At 41.5% G+C, this 18,030-nt stretch overlaps 1 protein-coding gene across 1 annotated transcript in view; it reads right to left on the reverse strand.

The window, feature by feature from the left end:
- Positions 1-7,080: 7,080 nt before the first annotated feature.
- Positions 7,081-18,030, reverse strand: part of LOC115026556 (contactin-associated protein-like 5) — a 63,312-nt gene continuing 52,362 nt past the window's right edge. Inside the window, exons 15-19 of the mRNA XM_029459413.1 lie at positions 16,171-16,304; positions 14,704-14,791; positions 14,367-14,567; positions 12,015-12,089; positions 7,081-9,857 (exon numbers count right to left, since the gene is read on the reverse strand). Coding sequence (XP_029315273.1) covers positions 9,661-9,857; positions 12,015-12,089; positions 14,367-14,567; positions 14,704-14,791; positions 16,171-16,304 — 695 coding nt within the window. The 3' untranslated portion in view covers positions 7,081-9,660. The remainder of the gene's footprint in view (positions 9,858-12,014; positions 12,090-14,366; positions 14,568-14,703; positions 14,792-16,170; positions 16,305-18,030) is intronic.

The raw sequence follows: 18,030 nt of genomic DNA on the forward strand, positions 1-18,030 counted from the left end.
ATTCATTTTTCATTTATTTATTTATTATTAAAAAAAAATATATATATATTATTATTATTAATTATTATTATTATCATCATCATTATTATTATTATTATTATTATTATTATTATTATTATTATTATTATTATTATTATTATTATTAAGATGTAAGCAAGAATATCAAAATTCAAACAAACGTTTAGAAAACTCATCTGTTTTATAATCTTCACGTGGAGCTGATCATCTGTGTTTACTGCACTGACGTTAACAGGGCTGTAGTCTGTTACGTCTGTAACGTTAAGTTTGTTTATTGGACTAAATCTAAAGTGGCAGAAAATAGAAAACGACCAAAATAGTCGCGTCGTCTTCCGGGGTGGCGGTGGACCTGTCAGTCAGACTGCTGATGTCTGTAGATATCTCTGCAACACAACACACAGACGTCTTTGACACGACGTCAACACTCTTCACACTCTGTTGATAATGTTAGTTCATTATTTTAATCTTTTTAAAAATGCTGGTATATCTTACACATTGAACCTTTAAATAACTCCAATAAGATGCAGCTCCTGCAGTGGTCTCTGCAAAACAACAACAGCGGAAGAAGCAGTGAACTGCACTGACAGCTCGATGGATGAGGTGGGAGTCATACGGGCTTGAGGTGGCCTTGCAGCGTTATGTATATTTCTACCCTGAGTGTGGAGCCTCCGCAGGAAGCATCTCATCAGTGGATGTCTGCGGGCAGGCTCTGCTGAAAGGTACTGAAGTCCCACCTTGTCTCTCGGCAATAGACTGAGTTCACCTGCATGAGTATATTGAGGGTTCTTTTGTCACGCTTCCTGAAAAGCTGAAATATGTTCCTGTGGTTTTCTGCCCGTCTCTGGTCATTATTTGAAGTTTTAGAAGCTTAAATTGGCCTGAATTAGCCGCACTTGCTGTTGCATCTTTTTAATGTATTCTTATTAGCTTCCAAAGCCTGCCTCGCTCTCACCCTACTGACTCAGTGTATGTCATTAGACGAACAATGAGTACCTGAAATAATTGATGAACAGCACCATCTCCAAAATACTGCTTGCCTGTGTGAGTCACACACCTCTCCATGAACCAGCACGCATACAGTGCAGCAGTGTGTGTGTATGTGTGAGGTTAACACACAGCAGTACTGCAGTCATTATACACATCTTTACATTGAATCCTCTAATATATTAGTTTCAGTCAAGTAGCTCTCACACAGGAAGTAAAAATGGTGCATAAAAGGAGCATCGCAGACACTACAGCTCATTAACTCAAGAAGTTTTGTGCAGAGAAAATTTCCTTTCCAACTTTTCCTAATGCTAAAAAAGGTTCCTGTGCTCCCCGGAGTTTGTGTAGGTGGCCCTGAAGTCAAAACAGAAAGTAACGCATCTAATGAATAAGCAGTGGCGGTGATTCTAACCACTTCATCTCATTTTGTGTGTGTGTGTGTGTGTGTGTCTCAGGGACAACGGAGGGAGATATCCAAAAAATCATGGAGGGCAACAGTTGGTGAATGGGATACATGTGAATCAATCTCTGGTAATTTAAAATGAGTACCAGCTGTGAGGCTGTTACCAACATGGAGTCATTACTTTACTTCTGTCATTTCATTACATCAAACTGATGGAGGCTCACTCATCGCAACTCGTGTCTGGTACTGTATATTTTCTGCCCAATTTAGCATGATTGGCATGAATAGTTATGCACTGCAACCTCTACGTACGCAGATGGAGCCCTTTCAGAGTCTGCACAGCTCGCCTTTGCAAAGATGAATGTTGTCATTAACACACATATCAAAAGCTGGTACTACTCGCATGACTGTTTTAATATGTGACTTGACTGTAAGGCAGGGATGCTGAACTTGCCAGTTTTGTAAAATGCCAGGATGTCAGGTTTCATCAGATAAAATGAATAAACATTAAAATGCCCATAACGAGTCTTTCTTTGAATTTCTTTTTATTTCAAATGAACGGAATGAGCCCTTACCCCAAGTGAAGGAGTTCAAGTACCTCGGGGTCTTGTTCGCGAGTGAGGGGACGATGGAGCGAGAGATTGGCCGGAGAATCGGAGCAGCGGGGGGTGGGGGGTGGGGGGGGGTTTACTTTACCGCACCGGTGTGACGATAAGAGAGCTGTGCCAGAAGGCAAAGCTCTCGATCTACTGGTCGATCTTCGTTCCTACCCTCACCTGGTCATGAAGGCTGGGTCATGACCGAAAGAACGAGATCACGGGTACAAGCGGCCGAGATGTGTTTTCTCAGACGGGTGGCGTCTCCCTTAGAGATAGGGTGAGAAGCTCAGCCATCAGGAGAGACTCGGAGTAGAGCCGCTGCTGCTTTACGTTGAAAGGAGCCAGTTGAGGTGGTTCATCTAGTAAGGAGCCACCTGGTCGCCTCCCTAGGGAAGTGTTCCAGGCACGTCCAGTTGGAGCATATATATCCTCACTGGCCTGGGAACGCCTCGGGATCCCCCAGTCGGAGCTGGAGGATGTGGCTCGGAGAAGGGACCCAACCCCGGACGACTCATTAACTAAACTTCTTAAAAGAATGTACTTGGCACACGGATCAAGGACGTCTTCATGATGAATAAATCAGATGTTTTACTGCATTTGAGATGTAAATGCTTTGGTTACATTATATACAACATTAAACTGGAACCTCTGCCATCATGCAATCACTCAAATTAAGATGCAATTCTGGCCCCTTGTTTACGCTGACAAAAGAAATGTAAATCCCATTGTGAATAGAAAACGGTCACCGGCACCTCTCTGCTGTGAGGACACGTATTTTGGCAACTTGCTAAATAAACTCCAGCAAAGATAAAAGTTTCCTCAAGTCAAAAGGCAGGCGAGGGTCAGAGGCAGGTAGACATATCGGGAAAACTTATCCAATAACGGATGAGACAGAGAATCAGGCAGGCAGTGTGAAGCACTAGGTGAATGCAAACTAGACACTCTGGCAGACATCCCGGTATATATATACTGCTGGACTAATCAGGCGAGCAGGTGAGTCAGCAGGTGGAGAAGGAAGTGTCTGCATCTGCAAAGACAGGGAGGGTTAGTATGTTCTACACAACTAAAGCAATGTTTAGGATCTACTTGAAGTCCTGACTAAATAACATTAAATGTGGTATTAAATATTGTCTTTATATTGCGCTTCCATCAAGCTCCTTTATTTCTAGTTGGATCAGTAACTTGTGAGACTCGCTGCATCTTATTAACATGATACTAAATGATTGTGTTATCATGCATGTAGCCATCATCAAATGGGCCTCTTGCAGGATGCAGCCGCTATCATTATCATCGTAAACGTATATGTGGTACTACGGGTGTAGCAACAGCAACTGCACATAGTTAGCACGGATATGATTGATGGTGGTTAAATGATAATACCGTCACCAATGACACCTGTGTGATTGGAGTGGGACACAATCACTTAGTGACATTTCTGACCTCGATCCCCGACCACATGTTGCCACATTGAATATAATTGCTGCTCACAATAGCTGCATACAAACGTATTGGGAAAAACCACATGATTTTAATGAACTGTGGAGCAAAAAGGGGGAAACCGGTTAGCATAGATAACAGGAGCGCGACCACAACCCACAAACCAACCTCACACCTGCAGGCAGCAGCCTGCTGACAGAAAGCTGTCATAGAGGTAAAGTATAAGAGTTATAATGTATAATTTCATACGTAGATAGTGTCACGTACTGCTTACACGTTGACTGAAATGTTGACACTTAAAGGCTCAACTTGTTTTTTAGGGCTAAAAACTGAAGATCAACACCTTGGATCTATAAATATTGAAAAAAGTCTGTGATGTGCATAACTTTGCATTTTTCAGCACAGACAAACTGCTATGAATAATTCATATAGAAGGGATGCGCATGCAAAGTTTCCATAGTGCAATGTTTTTGACAGTTTTGTCATGTTAGACTCAATCATGTTAGACTCAATCACATCACATCAGATAAAGCTTCTATGTTTTGTTCTCAAGGGACAAGTGACGCTTTGTGTTTTTAAATTGTGGAGGACTTGACAGTTTTAGTTTCAATTTAAGGTCGACTTACTTGCTCGTTCTGGAGCTCTCGAGTATGCGCATCAGCAGATTGAGTTTGCTCAGTTGCCAAAGATGTCGATGGATTGTTCTGTGCGTTTATTCGTCCCAAACAGCAAACGCACAAACTGTACGTTACCTGTAAGCTAGCTAGCAGCAGATGGTGCGATGCCATTGTTCTGACGGCCAATACATCTGAAACCACATCGGTCTGAAAAACCAGATATCCTGAAAACAAATGTTCTTATTGGACAAATGGACATTTTTTTTGACTATTGTGGTTTCGAAACAACGAGTCTTCGGCGCCCACCAACAATGTACGTGGGAGTGTGTGTTTGTGTTTAGCCCAGAACTCCCCAGAAACTCTGGTTCGGTCAATTACTTCCCTCCAGTCCCTCTCCTCTTTCCTCTCGTGTATCTGTACGTTCATGAAGGCAGTGATGAGCCGGTACGTTTAGTCTTCACCTGCAGTGTCTGCGGAGGAGAAGATCCTGATTTCAAACATGAACAAAGTGCTACCCGACAACGTTATGTAAATTGTCGATGAAAGTGCAGGTTACTTACTTACACGATATTTACTAATGAGCGAGCGACTCTCCAGCTTGCAAGCGTTGACAAACCCAGAGTGACGCGTGGGAAGTGACTTCTCATCCATGTTGGTACAAAATGTGCGCGAAGGAAGGACGCTGCTTTTTGTATCGTGTTGTAAAACCCTTGAAGCTCAGAACAAAGCTAAACGGTGAATACACCAGAATGGTACCGCAGGTGTTCGTACCTTTTTAATGCATCAATTATTAGAACACAATACAGCCAACATAAAGTGCTCATATCAAATGACCATGTACTGGACAACATGTGCATCCAACTCGATGCTCGATGCTTGCTTCTAGAATATGAAAGACTTGATACATAAACAGGAAAAGTAGGTCAACATCGAAAAGAAAAAAAAAAAGACATTAAATGCAAAAGTAAAGTGTGAAATTGTATTTGCTTTTGTTTGTGCACACAGTGCAGGCACCAGGAGGCACCAGGATGAGAAGGACGCTTGGAGTAGCAGGTGCTAAGGGCACTGCGTACCAAACTGTTTTCTTTGAAAATATCTGTACGGGCAGTTGAATTGATAAGCTGTACAACATGAATACATTTACATATGCTACAAATAGAATGTCAGACGCTTTTCAGAGTCACTCGCTGCACTCCTGACATCCTGTGTTAGCAGAGGATGCAGCGTGTGCACACGATCTTTATGATATCGGATTTTAAAAAAGGTCATTGGATTATCATGAGCACTCTGGTTGGTGTGGCAAAGAGTTGCTTTTACTAAATAATAAAGTGTCCCTGATTATTATTATTATTATTATTATTATTATTATTATCTTACTTTACATTTTGTATGAAATTGCAGTCATTAGCTGATTTGCAATTACAACTAGAGTGCGGGACTATTAAATGAACGTGTGTTACATTCAAGCCCTTGCCAGACAAGTTCACACAATGTTGATTAAAGCTATCGCTGCCGGGGGAAGCTGTATTTCACAGTATATTGGAGTTGTGCTGACGGTTGATGCATCTTATGTCAAGCAGCCAGAGCTGGAGGTGGCGGGGAGCGATATAGCGACGGAGCAGCAGATAAGCTACGGCGGAAAATCCTAAGAAGCGTCCAAAAAAAAAAGGTTTCCGGAGTGGATGCTCCAGATAAAAAAAATAAACTTGGTGTTTAGAGCAAAGCATTAAAGTAAAACTAAAGTTACATTAATTAACCGACGTCAGTCCTGCAGTGCATGCATGATGTTGAGATTGATGCAACGCTCTTTATGAAATCAGATCCAAATATATTTCTTCATTATTATTAATATTATTTCATTGATCTTTGTGTGCAGCAACCACCCACAGACATGTTTTTATGGTTATGTGAGAGTTAGTGATTAGCGCGACCATGTGACCACGTCTAAAGCCTTTCATGTTTTTGTTATGAGATCTCAAAACTTTTTTTTTACCGTCTTCTTGTAAATGCAATATTCATCAAAAATAAGTACAGGATATAATTAGATGAACTGAAAATAGTAAATTAGTTTTAGAATATTCTATACTGTTTTCCTTGTAATTGCCAAATTAGCATAGGCGTGCTGTATTTCATATCAACTTCCATAACTCATGACCATATCGTGCAATTGCAACACAATTATTCTCCAAGACATCCAATCAAAGTATATTCATGTCCAACACCAAGACGCATTCAAATGCTCTTCAAGCTGAGGTACGCAGCACATTTCTGGTGTCAAATGTTTCATTATAACCTTTCAGCATATTGTAATTCAGATGATCTGAGAGAAAGGCACAACACTGTCGAAGCAGCAGGCTAAACTATTAGAAACATTTCTTCTCCTCCAATCAAATGGTTTGATATCTCAAAGGGCTTTACAGGCCACAAGACTGCAGAGAGAACAGGTACTCGTAAAGGTTACAGTATGAAGCCTGTGCAGGGAGGGGCTTAGGACATAGAGGGCTGCAGGAGGAGGGCAGTATTTATTTAATTTTTTAAAGGCAACTTCCTGCCAACGATAAGCTGCATACCCCAGCTTTAAGTCAGCAGTTGACACAAGTCTGACTCGATTTTGCACCAAAAGCCCTTTTACTTCTGGACATGGTCAGCTACAGCATAATTCAGTATATGGATTTCTTAAACACAAATGACAATGGTGCAATGACGACATACAACACCTGTGAAAAGTGTAATCTAGTCAAATTCCTCATTTTTCCCACCCTTTTTGCAGCTATAATTAAAAATAAATGAAACAAGAAATGCATCTTTTCACATGCCAGGGAGGACCTGGAGGACCTGGAGGACCTGAGAACAACATGGAAGGCTCATGCCATCCCTCTCCAGATCCCCACAAGGTTGTAATCCCTCACTGGCTTCCCACCAGCAAACACGTGAACACTTTTGGACTTTGTATTGAAATGACTTGCTGGGAAGAAGACGCAGATGATCCTGTTTAAAGTTGTTAAAGTCAAACAACAGAGGATTAATCAATATATTCACTTTTATTATTAAATTATACATCTATACAATAGATCCTTAATAAAACTGCAGCTATACAAATCATTAAGAAGAAGTAACCACGTGATATTGCCTATTGCAATACAACCAAAACACTCTGAGAGGTATGTATTCATTCACTGATACTGGAAATCTGCAGACTATCACATCTTGAGACATACTTAGATAACGAGGACATGCACAGACGGGGCCCGAAGGATGAAGACCCCTATCTCTTGACCATGCCACTCTCCCGTGTCGTTTTCAGTCACGTAATCTTTAGCCAAACGAAAAGCGGTGGGGCTCCAGGAAAGTATATTTAGTCTTTCCATCCATACGTCCATCAGTGCATTGGTATGGAAATTGTTGGATCGCTTTCCTTGATATTTTTGTACAAACATTTATGATCCCCAAGAAGACAAATTATAATTACTTCATTCATTCATGACAGGATAATCAAGAAGAAAAACCACCAAGTGCCGCATTCCACATTCAGCTGTTCTTCGGGCTCAACCCTTACACTTTGCTTGTTAAGATCAAAGTACAAGTGGCGTTGACAAAGACAGCTAACCTGCCTGAGAGCGGCTGAAGCTGATGGATAATGAGCCGAGCCTGACTTTGAACCTTTGCTTTTCCTCTGACTCCACCTGCAGGTCAAAGTGTTTAGCCCCACTGGTGCGTAAGGATCTTTATAAAAAAAAAGTTTAATTTCCATGCTTTAGTTTTTGTTTAATGATGTGTTGTGTGCATTACAGCTTTGCAGGACCGCTAGGTTGGCTCTAAACTTGTTGCCTTGTTAGTGTGTATGGATTATTTTCTTAGTATCAACCAGCGTCAGATGTGTATAAAAAGTATTCTGCTTGAAATGTATAGAAAACCCCACTTATCCCTGTAGTCCAGGTTATACATAAAAAAACAGATTATGTCATGTGACATACAGTAGTGGCCTTTTTATTTGTTGCAAAAAGCTCTAAGCACTGCTGGCTAGCGCTGCAAAACAATGGACAAACTTAACTTTTGTTCCTTTTTGAGTCCGTTGTGCAACAAACAGCACAACTTGGCTTTTTCATATCAGTAAACTAGCAATTTAAATAAAAGCATTACAACCTTAAACAGTGGAAGAAACTCGCTCAGGTATTGTGACAAAGTGTAGTAGAGAAGGATGTGACTGACACATTGACCCTCGGGCTAACTGTAGCTGCACAAGCACCAATAAGCCTGCTGCTGTGATTGATTGCAAACTTAACTCGCGGGCTGTCTGAACCAGTTTCCTTAAGTGCTTGCTCAGCTCAACACTTCCTGTACACACCGAACTGCTGCCCGTGTGCCAAAGAACACCAAAGATGCCGCTTGGAAGCTTCGCCGTAGTGGTTACCAGTATCACTGTATGCATTGGATTTTAGCCGATACGATTACTGGCCGTCTGCAAAGGTTGATAGTTACACTCCTTACTGCACGTGCTTGTGTACGACTGCTTTAATATATTTAACTAGGATAATCCCTCACATTCATTTCTCCTTTCTGCTACGTTCATGATACAATATACGCAAACGCTTTTGGAATTTAATGTGCTTAAAAAAAGAACACACGAGCTGAATCTGCACAATAAAAAAAGAGAAGAAAATCCACGATGTCATGACATCAGCTAAATATTCCCTCCGACTTAATACACGTGGTCTGAATGAAGACTTGAAAACCTGAAACACTTGAAAGTGTTGGGTCTGTACAGAACGACAGATTACAGGATTTAGGTTCCTCAATTTAAATGCTGTCGCAAAAATGTGAAGTGAAATTAACATTACCGAGAGTCAGCCATTACTGACGGTCAAACTGGCAGATGTCGTGCATGACTGGGAAACTTTACTCTTTGTAGTGTGGGTTGCAGAACTGAATGACAACAAGCTCCTCTCTATGTAAATGTGATTGCTTTTGTGCAAATCACATGAATAACTTCTAGAATGTTCAAATAAAAACTTGTATGCAAATTAGGCACTCATACAGTATAGGCAGTATTGTCCCCTTTACTTCTTCTACAACATTCACCACCACCGAAAAAACAAAGACAGCAGCGAATGCACGCATATCTTACAGGCCTGGCCTACATTTCCTGACTCGCAAGTACAATTTAGAAGAGTCCCACCGTCACGTGGAAGTAGTCAGCATTTGAGGGTTTCAAACTAAATGTTTTAAGTTGTGCGCGTTCGCGATGGACGGCTGCTTTCGCTCATTGCACTCGCGGTGTCTCTTTGTCCACCCCTGCAGAACATTCATCTTTTGCTTTACACATTTTGCAACGACAGAAACCACAGCAGCTTGATTCTGACAGTTTCACCAACATCAAAAACACGAACGGCTGTAAAGATTCAGCCGCTTTGCTTGCACTGGAGCATTACGAGAGTGCACTACGGGCTACAGGCTTTTGTTGTTGTTGCAGTGTCTCTGGGAGACTTCCAGGGCAGAGAGATGTTTTGTAGTGAGAAGTCCTGCAGCAGTGCGTCCACCTGTCAAGTCCTTTATAAAGAGAGAGGTAAGTTTGTGGCTGGGGTCCACAGCGTGCACTCTGTGGTCAGATGTAGTACTCCTTCATGTTGTCCCTGACTGTGTTTTGGAGGTGCAGCTCTGTCCTGTAGTCTGTGTACATGCTGTGTCTGTTCTCCTCTTCTTTGATGCTGCTGCTCCTCTGGGCCCGCCGCTGCTGGTAGAGGAGGCGGCTTATCACAGCCAGAGCGCACACAGCGATGAAGACCACCGCTGTGACCACACCTGAGAACACAGCAGGGCAGACGGATTAGTAGAAACCAGGGGTCAATGCTGCCCCGCAGAACTGGCCCCTTAAAGCTTTTTCTGTTCCTGTTCTTAATTAGTTACAGTAAAGTCCATTTCCTTTAACTCGGTTGTTGCAGTTCCTTTAAACACAAAACGTTTAGACACAAAGTACAAAACCCGACGTCACGCGCTCATTCTCCAGAATACATAATATCAGCACAGAGTTTATTCATTTCTGAAGCTACGAGCCTCTTCGTCAAAGCTCTACACACATCTCTTTCATCTCACTTCAATCAAAAGCACATAAACTCTTCTAAAAATGCCATTTTCGTGTCACAGCTTTACAGACAAACGTCTCACAAACAGCTCGTTTCACACGCCGCCCGCACGCTGCTCATTTGTGCATGCTGTAAACACAGACAACACAAATACAACGGTGGAAACAATACAGTGTATTGCAATTACTCAAACACCTCTTGCGCTAACTCTCTCTCCAAAATTGGCCTCCGCTCAGTGATTTAATTAGTTACAGGTGTTTTCACTTGTGCATTCTGGGTGCAGGTGATTGATAATTGAGTGTGGGAACTCAATGGCACCGTTTGACAAACAACACACGCAGGCTTTTAGCTCTGAACCATAACTTTGTGTAGTTATTTTGCAAAAATAGGGCGTTTTAGAGTTTCAAACTTGGCGATGTGTTTATGGTTTAGCATATCAAGTACAAGCTCTTGTATCTTGGCATTGCAATGAAAAAACTGTATTGAACGTCGTTAAATCCATCATTACACAACTGATGTTCTGAGCTTCTGCTAGTGTTCATGATTTTAATGGGATTGTCCTTCATTGTGTTGTGTTTGGCTGCATTACAGTATGCACACGTGTTGTTTCAGATTATCACAGCAAACCTAGAAGAGATTAAAATGCTTGTTGTAGATGCAGAACATCATTTGATACATTGAAACACCATTTACTTCACATCACGTATTAATTCTGTGTAAATTTAAACTATTAATTAGCTTTTTGTATAATCTAAATCGAAAATGACCGTTGAGTGCTCCATGTGTTAATGCATTACCTCCTTTGACAGCTCTTTTCATTTTTCATGCTAAACCTGCTTTTTAAATGAATAATTGTACAATTTTCCATTTTATCTTTATTTCTCATATAAAAACACATTTTGAGGATAACACAATAAAGTCGATTAAGTTCCAAAATATTCTGCAGTTTTAAACTGATTTTATAAATTAAAAAATGTCTTTATGTAATCCTCGATCCTAAAGGAGAAGAACACGCTTTGTTCCCTTTCTTGTCGAGAGTTAGATTAGAGGATATATTCTCTCTTGTGTCTCTATGATAAAAGGGGGAGGGGGGGGCAGTAACTTCCTGGAGTCCCACACAACACCCTGTAAAATGTTGCACTCACACTAAACACACAAGAAGCAAAGTGTTGATTAGCTTTAGAGTCGCTGGAAGACATATTGTGCTACCTTTGGACAGATGCTAGCTGTCTCCCTCTGCCTCCAGTCTTTATGCTAAGCTAAGCTAACCTCCTCCTATCGATCGCCATATCTAACTCTCAGCAGGAGAGAAAATGTTTCTTAAACATGTTACGTTCAGCTCTTAACATGCTGCAGTTCAAGTGTTGAACAGCTCCCGGGCTCCTTCAAGGTCCAAACTAAATGTTGTTCAAACACCAGTTTATTCTTTAGCTTGAAGCTTCTCAAACTCCCTCAGAAAGCTGTTATCCATTCCTTCTACATTTGGGTTTAAATCTAAAATGCATTTCCCCGAAATGTCAAGCCGTTGGTTTAAATTATTTTATCAGTCTCACACTGATCTTGCGGATCAGCTCGGGGCATCTCTGTTGTCAACAACAATGTGCAAGGAGACGTAAAAAAGCAAAAAGGTTTCCCGTTTAGAGAGCACACAGAAATCATCATCATCATCGACTTCAATTCAATTTCAAACAAAACTGCGTTTTTGGCAGTAATGAAAATGAGCTTAAGCAATGACTGAGTTATCAAGAGACCAGGAAACAAACAAACCTATTAAAGATGGAGGCAAATGGAGAGAACGACAAAGAACAAACAACTGGGATTCATTTTCAATTAAGCAAAAGAAAAATAAACCAGCAAAGAGGAGTGAAAAACAGACCTGCTATCACAGCCAAATCCTTCTGGGTGCCGCTGCCGTGCTGCTCTTTATCCTCATTTGCTGTTACAGTTTGATCTGGAGAAGCAGAAACAGACACATTCACAGTACGTTAATATCTCTGGTTGCCACCTTTACCTGCGTACTTTGTTACACTTCACTGCTAAACTCTTTGTTAAATGACTTTTAAATGTCATGGTCTCATCTCAATATCATCGACTTAACTTTCCGTCCCTAATAAAGACGCTCAAAGCCGAGCAGAGTCAGCAGGAGGGTGAGGACGATGAAGGGTGATCTGCCGTGTGCTGGCACATTTAACCTGAGCCAAAGTGCCACACTGGATCAGGTGTGACGGGTGAATGAGCCTTGAAGAAAGTGTCTGGTGGCTTCGTTGCATGTTACAGCCTCAGCGGCAAAAACAACGACAACATTTTCCTGATGCTCTGAACGAGAGAGTCTCGGCGCCGTCGGCCAACTCTGAGCTCAATCTGCTGCCTCAACAGACGGGACGATTAGGAAAGCATCTGAAATGTATTTATCTTTTATGATGTATGTTTAAATATGTTGTGGGCACAATGGCATTGGCTAGAAGTTTGGTGTACCTCTGGTGACTGGCAGACTGTGTTTACATCACTAATGCTTGGTGCTCAAACACAGTTAAAGTTGATGGACAATGTTTCACTGATGTTGAATCTTTAATGTTAAAATGCCGGCCGTACTATCTGCCCTGAGCCCTTTTTGCATTTCCATGATTTTCTTGTGTAGCCTAATGGACTAAGCTACAGCTGCGTTGCACAAATGATCCTTGAATATTGAATATTGAATCCTTGAATGTAGGCAGAGCCCGGCCGTCCTCTGGGAGTCACTACCTCTGCTAACTCAACACTTTTTTGGTTAAAGACTTTACTTACTGCACCTTATGAAAAAAGCTCAAACCACAACTATGTGCTCCGCTACAGTGCATACTTTCACGCAAAACAAATATTCATAAAAATAATTGGGAATAAATGTATTTGAAGTGTAAAAAGACATTTGTGTCACCGTTACGACGCAGGCAGCTGCGCTGGTGAAACTTGAACTGAATCTGTTCTGTCTGAACAACACAGCTGGAATGTGTCCGGCTTAGACAGACTGTAATTAAATTCACAAGTCACGAGGTACAAGTCAGTTCTAAAAACTGTAAGAGTGCAACAGGAAGGCAATTAAACCGATAGTTCTGCTTTGATTCGCTCATTTTCAGAAAGCCTGCGGCACAAAAGACATATTTGTGGGTTAGCAGCTATTTTTTCAGGCTCCACTCTGGTTTTCTGGAAGCACAGAACTATGCCACTTCTAACCAGGATGGATCACCATAGAACCTCCTGCTGCTTACAGAAGAACCTTTTCCAACGTAATCAGATCATGTCTACGGGACTCTGACAGACACGGGGTTCCATTAGCAACATTTCCACCTGATTCTGTCTTCAAGAAACAGAAAACTTCTGTTCGACGCTCGTCAACAAACTCACGCCTACTGTTTTCTGTGTCACTCACTCACACACACACACACACACACAGACACACACACACACAGACACACACACACACACAGACACACACACACACACAGACACACACACAGCCTTGACTTCTGTCTGTGTGTGTGACGCCATAGAGAAGTGGTCGAGGAAGAGGAAGTTTTTAAGAAAGAGGCAGATACTTAATCAGCAGAACAACAAGGGCTTGAAATCTTGGCGTAGAATAAAAGAGAAATTAATTAGGACCGTAACTATCTTTATTTTTTTTTTATTGTTGATTTATGTGTCAATTATTTTTTTTAATTAATCTTTAAGTCTATGGAATGTGAGTTCATTGTGAAAATCACCCTCCATCATTTCCCTTCAAATACTTCCTTTGTCCCTCGTTCAGTTTACAGATATTTCCTGCACAATAAACATAAAGACATAAAGAAAAGAAACAGCAAGTCCACACATTTAATAAGAAGCTGGAACGAGACAATGTTGCCGAATAAATAACTGGGAAGATTAATTAATTATCACAAACTAATTGATTAGTGGGAACTGGACTGTCACTGAGTTTTCATCTCACTTGTGTTTGCAGGCTTAAAGAAAACCACGTTTTAGAATTTGATGGAAATAATCAGTATTCAAGCGACGTAGAGGAAACCTCAAACGCACCGCATCCAGGATTTTAGTCAACAGTTTAGAAAAGAAACACTCAAATGTGTGTGCATCAAACAGGTACCGGCCGATGTGGATCCCAGAGTGTGTCGCTCAGCGTGTAGCTCGACCTGGTAATGAGTGTTTTGTGTCAGCGTGCGAGGGCGAGTTAAACAGCTGCTGTGAGTGTTTTTACCTTGCAGTGTGTGCGAGGTGGACTCCGCCAGCGCTCCGCAGTTTGATTGGACCAATGGACCGCGGATGGTGACCAATGAGCTTCCTCGATTAGTCAGCGCTGCCTTCAGCGGTGCGACGTGATTGAACTGGACCGAGGAGAGGCAGCCGATGAACCCTTTAGAAGCCGCTTGCATCACTTCCTCGTTGAGGTTCTCTCTCCCTGCAGAGATACAGTTCACACGTGTTGTTACCGACGGTGACATCTCTTGAATCACCGTCATTAATAAGCATGCAAATCGGGGATGACGTGGGAGTTTTTATTTTAGCAATTTCCTGAACACCGTGGGAGGACTTACTGGTGACTTTGCCCAATGTCAGGGATCTGATTAAGATCAGCTCTGCATCGGATGACAGTGTGTACTTTCTGTGGATGTCCTGGTCGATCTGGTTGAGTGGAAAGAAATCAAATAACAAGGCAATTACAAGAAATCTAAACCGAGGTTACACCAGCAGCAGCAGCAGCACATTTCAATACATTATAGATTGAGAATCGTCTCCTCTACAGCTTCATGCAAAACTATATCCGCCCACAGTTAGCTTTGAAGTGATTTAGGCCTTTCACTTCTGCACTACACCACGCTGACTCCGTTGCATCGCTCAACTTGATCATCTGCAATAAAACACTGCAAGGCTTTGATTACGTCCACTTCCGTTTATAAAATGCTTACATAGCCAGCGGATGAGCCAGCTAAGAATAGATTTCATTGCAGTGGAAAATTAATTTGAACATCATCTCTCTATTGTCAAGTCTTTATATAGATTCCAGTTCCTCGCCGACATGCGATGAAGTTGTGTCGTTGTACGGTATGGATACAAGTGTTGCACATTGTAATAAAGTAGGCCTTTCCATTAGTTCACATTGTCGTAGAAATGTCACATATCTTCATTGTTCTGTTGACGAAGGTGATCACAGCTGGCAAACGCAATCTGTCTTTGAGATTGACAAAATCAGATTTACTCAAGCTCCACCTCCAAGCCTTTTAGGGAGCTGTCAACCACATCTAACAGACTCCATCAGCAGATGGAGCTCAGTTGTCATCATGTGTATTAAGTGTGGAAACTACAGTCGTGTGATAACCGCCAGTCCTATATATATATATATATATATATATATATATATATATATATATATATATATATATATATATATATATATATATATATATATATATATATATATATATATATATATATATATATATATATATATATAGAGGAGATTGTTATCCCTGCCAACGCAAAACACTGTTCTTCACCGCTGAGCAAATTCCATCTGAAAACGAAGACTGTTAGATGAGGCTGAAAGCTCTGCAAAAAGCTGGTAAGTGGGCCGCGAGTAAATATTATTTTGTCAATCTCAAAACCAGATTATGTTTATATTTGAGCTATGAGCACCTTTGTCAACATAATACAGCTCAGCCTTTCTCTACGCATCAGAGGGAATGCAAAATGTATTGTAAGTATTGACCGGGAGTGCAAAACTTAAAGGGGACATATGATGAAACATTTACTTTTGGGGGGGGGGGGGGCCGCCTAGCTCAGAAAACATGGGATTAAACATCTTGAGAACTACTTTGCCATTTTTCTCCTAAACCAATCAGAGCAGACTTTTCAGGAGGAGGGTCTTAAAGAGACAGGTGCTAAAACGGTGCGTATCAGAAAGAGGGTGAATGCAGGTATATTCAGACAGTGTGAGAAAAACAATTAGTTTTTTGCACATTAAAGCCTGTAATCATGTTGGGGGGGGGGCTCTGGCTGCTCACCTGCACATAAAGGTTTTTTCCCACTCGGTGGATTCTGATTCGATGGAGCCGTCCGTCTGCCAGGTTAGTGAGGACGGGGCTGAACACGTCTGGACTCCTGTCTGTCTGAAGGTGATACCAGATCTGCAGACTCCCTGGACACAAAGCATGAACAGACATGTAGCGCTGTCCTTTGTACAAACCTCCGTAGAAATCCCCATCCAAGTGCTTTAAGATGAGCGATTCACCATCGCGCTCAATGCATATTCAGCTGGAGTCAAGTCCACTGACATGAAAAGCACACTTTGGCTTTAAGTATGTGAACATTGCATAATAATGCCAAATAAGAGAAGAGAACACACACATTTGCTGAAAGGATGTGGCTGCTTATATATAAATAGTCGGCTATATCTAAACTTCTTCATTTGCTTTTTGAGATATTCAAATATGTATCTCATTGCTCTTCTCCCACACAGAATAAGTCAATATGTGCTCAGTGTTCCTCCCACACACACAATCGCTACCAGATCAAAGAGGCAGATAGCTATGCATTGTCAAGTGGAGCTGGGTCAATATTACAATTCCCGGTCTGTAGGTGAAGGGCTTTGCGTAGTGATTCATTTCAAATCCTCAGAGTGCTCCTATAGATGAAGGTCACTGTGGATGAAGTGTCTCCTCTGCCCTTCAGTGTTTACAGAGACCCGAGGAACATGGGATCTCTGATTTAACATGAGAGAATGTCTTAGGACACAGACACCGACTCTGACTAACAACTGCCCTGTCACTCAATATGATACTCTTAAGTTTGGACTCAGCGTAAACGCTGTCAGCGAGAAGCTTTGAGGCTTTTCTGTCAGAAGTTGAGAATGCTGAGATTCTGTGTTGACAGCAGGAAATAGTCTGTAACAAGTGAAGACCTTGTTCGGAAGTTTTCTGCAGACTTGAAGTGAAGTCCTTTTTTTTTTTTTATCATTTTATTGTTTTGTTTACTATCATAGGCAGGGGTTACAAACATACGGCCCGCGGGCCAAAACCGGCCCTCCAGAGGGTCCAATCCGGCCTGTGGGGTAACTCTGGCAGAGTGTAAAAATGACAGAGAAGACATTTGTCCACTAAATGTTTTGTAAGTTGTAACACGTGCATAATGTGTAAATGATAAACAGAGGTATAATATTGTTGACATTTCTTAAGAAATTTCAGGCTGTTCATTAAATGTGAACATTTTCAGAATGTACAGAATGTAACTAAAATAAATGGTCATTATTTGTAGGTTATTATGCTCTGATTTTACTGGTCCGGCTGAACTCCAATGAGTTTGACATCCCCTGATCTATCAATGCTTTCTCATGTAGGTACAAGGAGTTTTATTGTGCATATGGTCTGGTTTAATGTATTGGACTGTGAGACTCCCAGTAGAGGAAGATGCAGAGGAAGAGCAGAACTGCTGAGGGGATATCTATTCATTAGCCTATAATCAGTTTGCACAGAGTTGTGTGGGCGGCTCCGGTATTATATTCATGCTGGAAGCTGTAACACAGTAAGATGCACATTAGCTGTGTGTTCTCTGTCAGCCTCACTTTCGGTTCTGCTTAACACCTTTCCACATGTTGCTTCTCATGTATTTATGTGTTAATTAAGTGGCACCAGAACCCAGAAACACTCCGTATTTCGCACAATGTTTTGACAGGCTTATCTGCACATGTCCATGCAATCAGTTCTCGCCGTCGCGGCTACACGGTTGCTTGAGTGCAACGGGTTTTATGATTGAATCCTTTTAATTTAAGTGGATTTTTTTTCCGCCTAAAAATAACAATCTCCAAGTGAACTCTGGTCTATCTCATTTGTGGTGCGAACGCAAAGTGGACCGGCTCACTGTCAAGG

The sequence above is a fragment of the Cottoperca gobio genome, chromosome 21 (assembly GCF_900634415.1).
Source record: "Cottoperca gobio chromosome 21, fCotGob3.1, whole genome shotgun sequence".
NCBI classification, from domain to species: domain Eukaryota; kingdom Metazoa; phylum Chordata; class Actinopteri; order Perciformes; family Bovichtidae; genus Cottoperca; species Cottoperca gobio.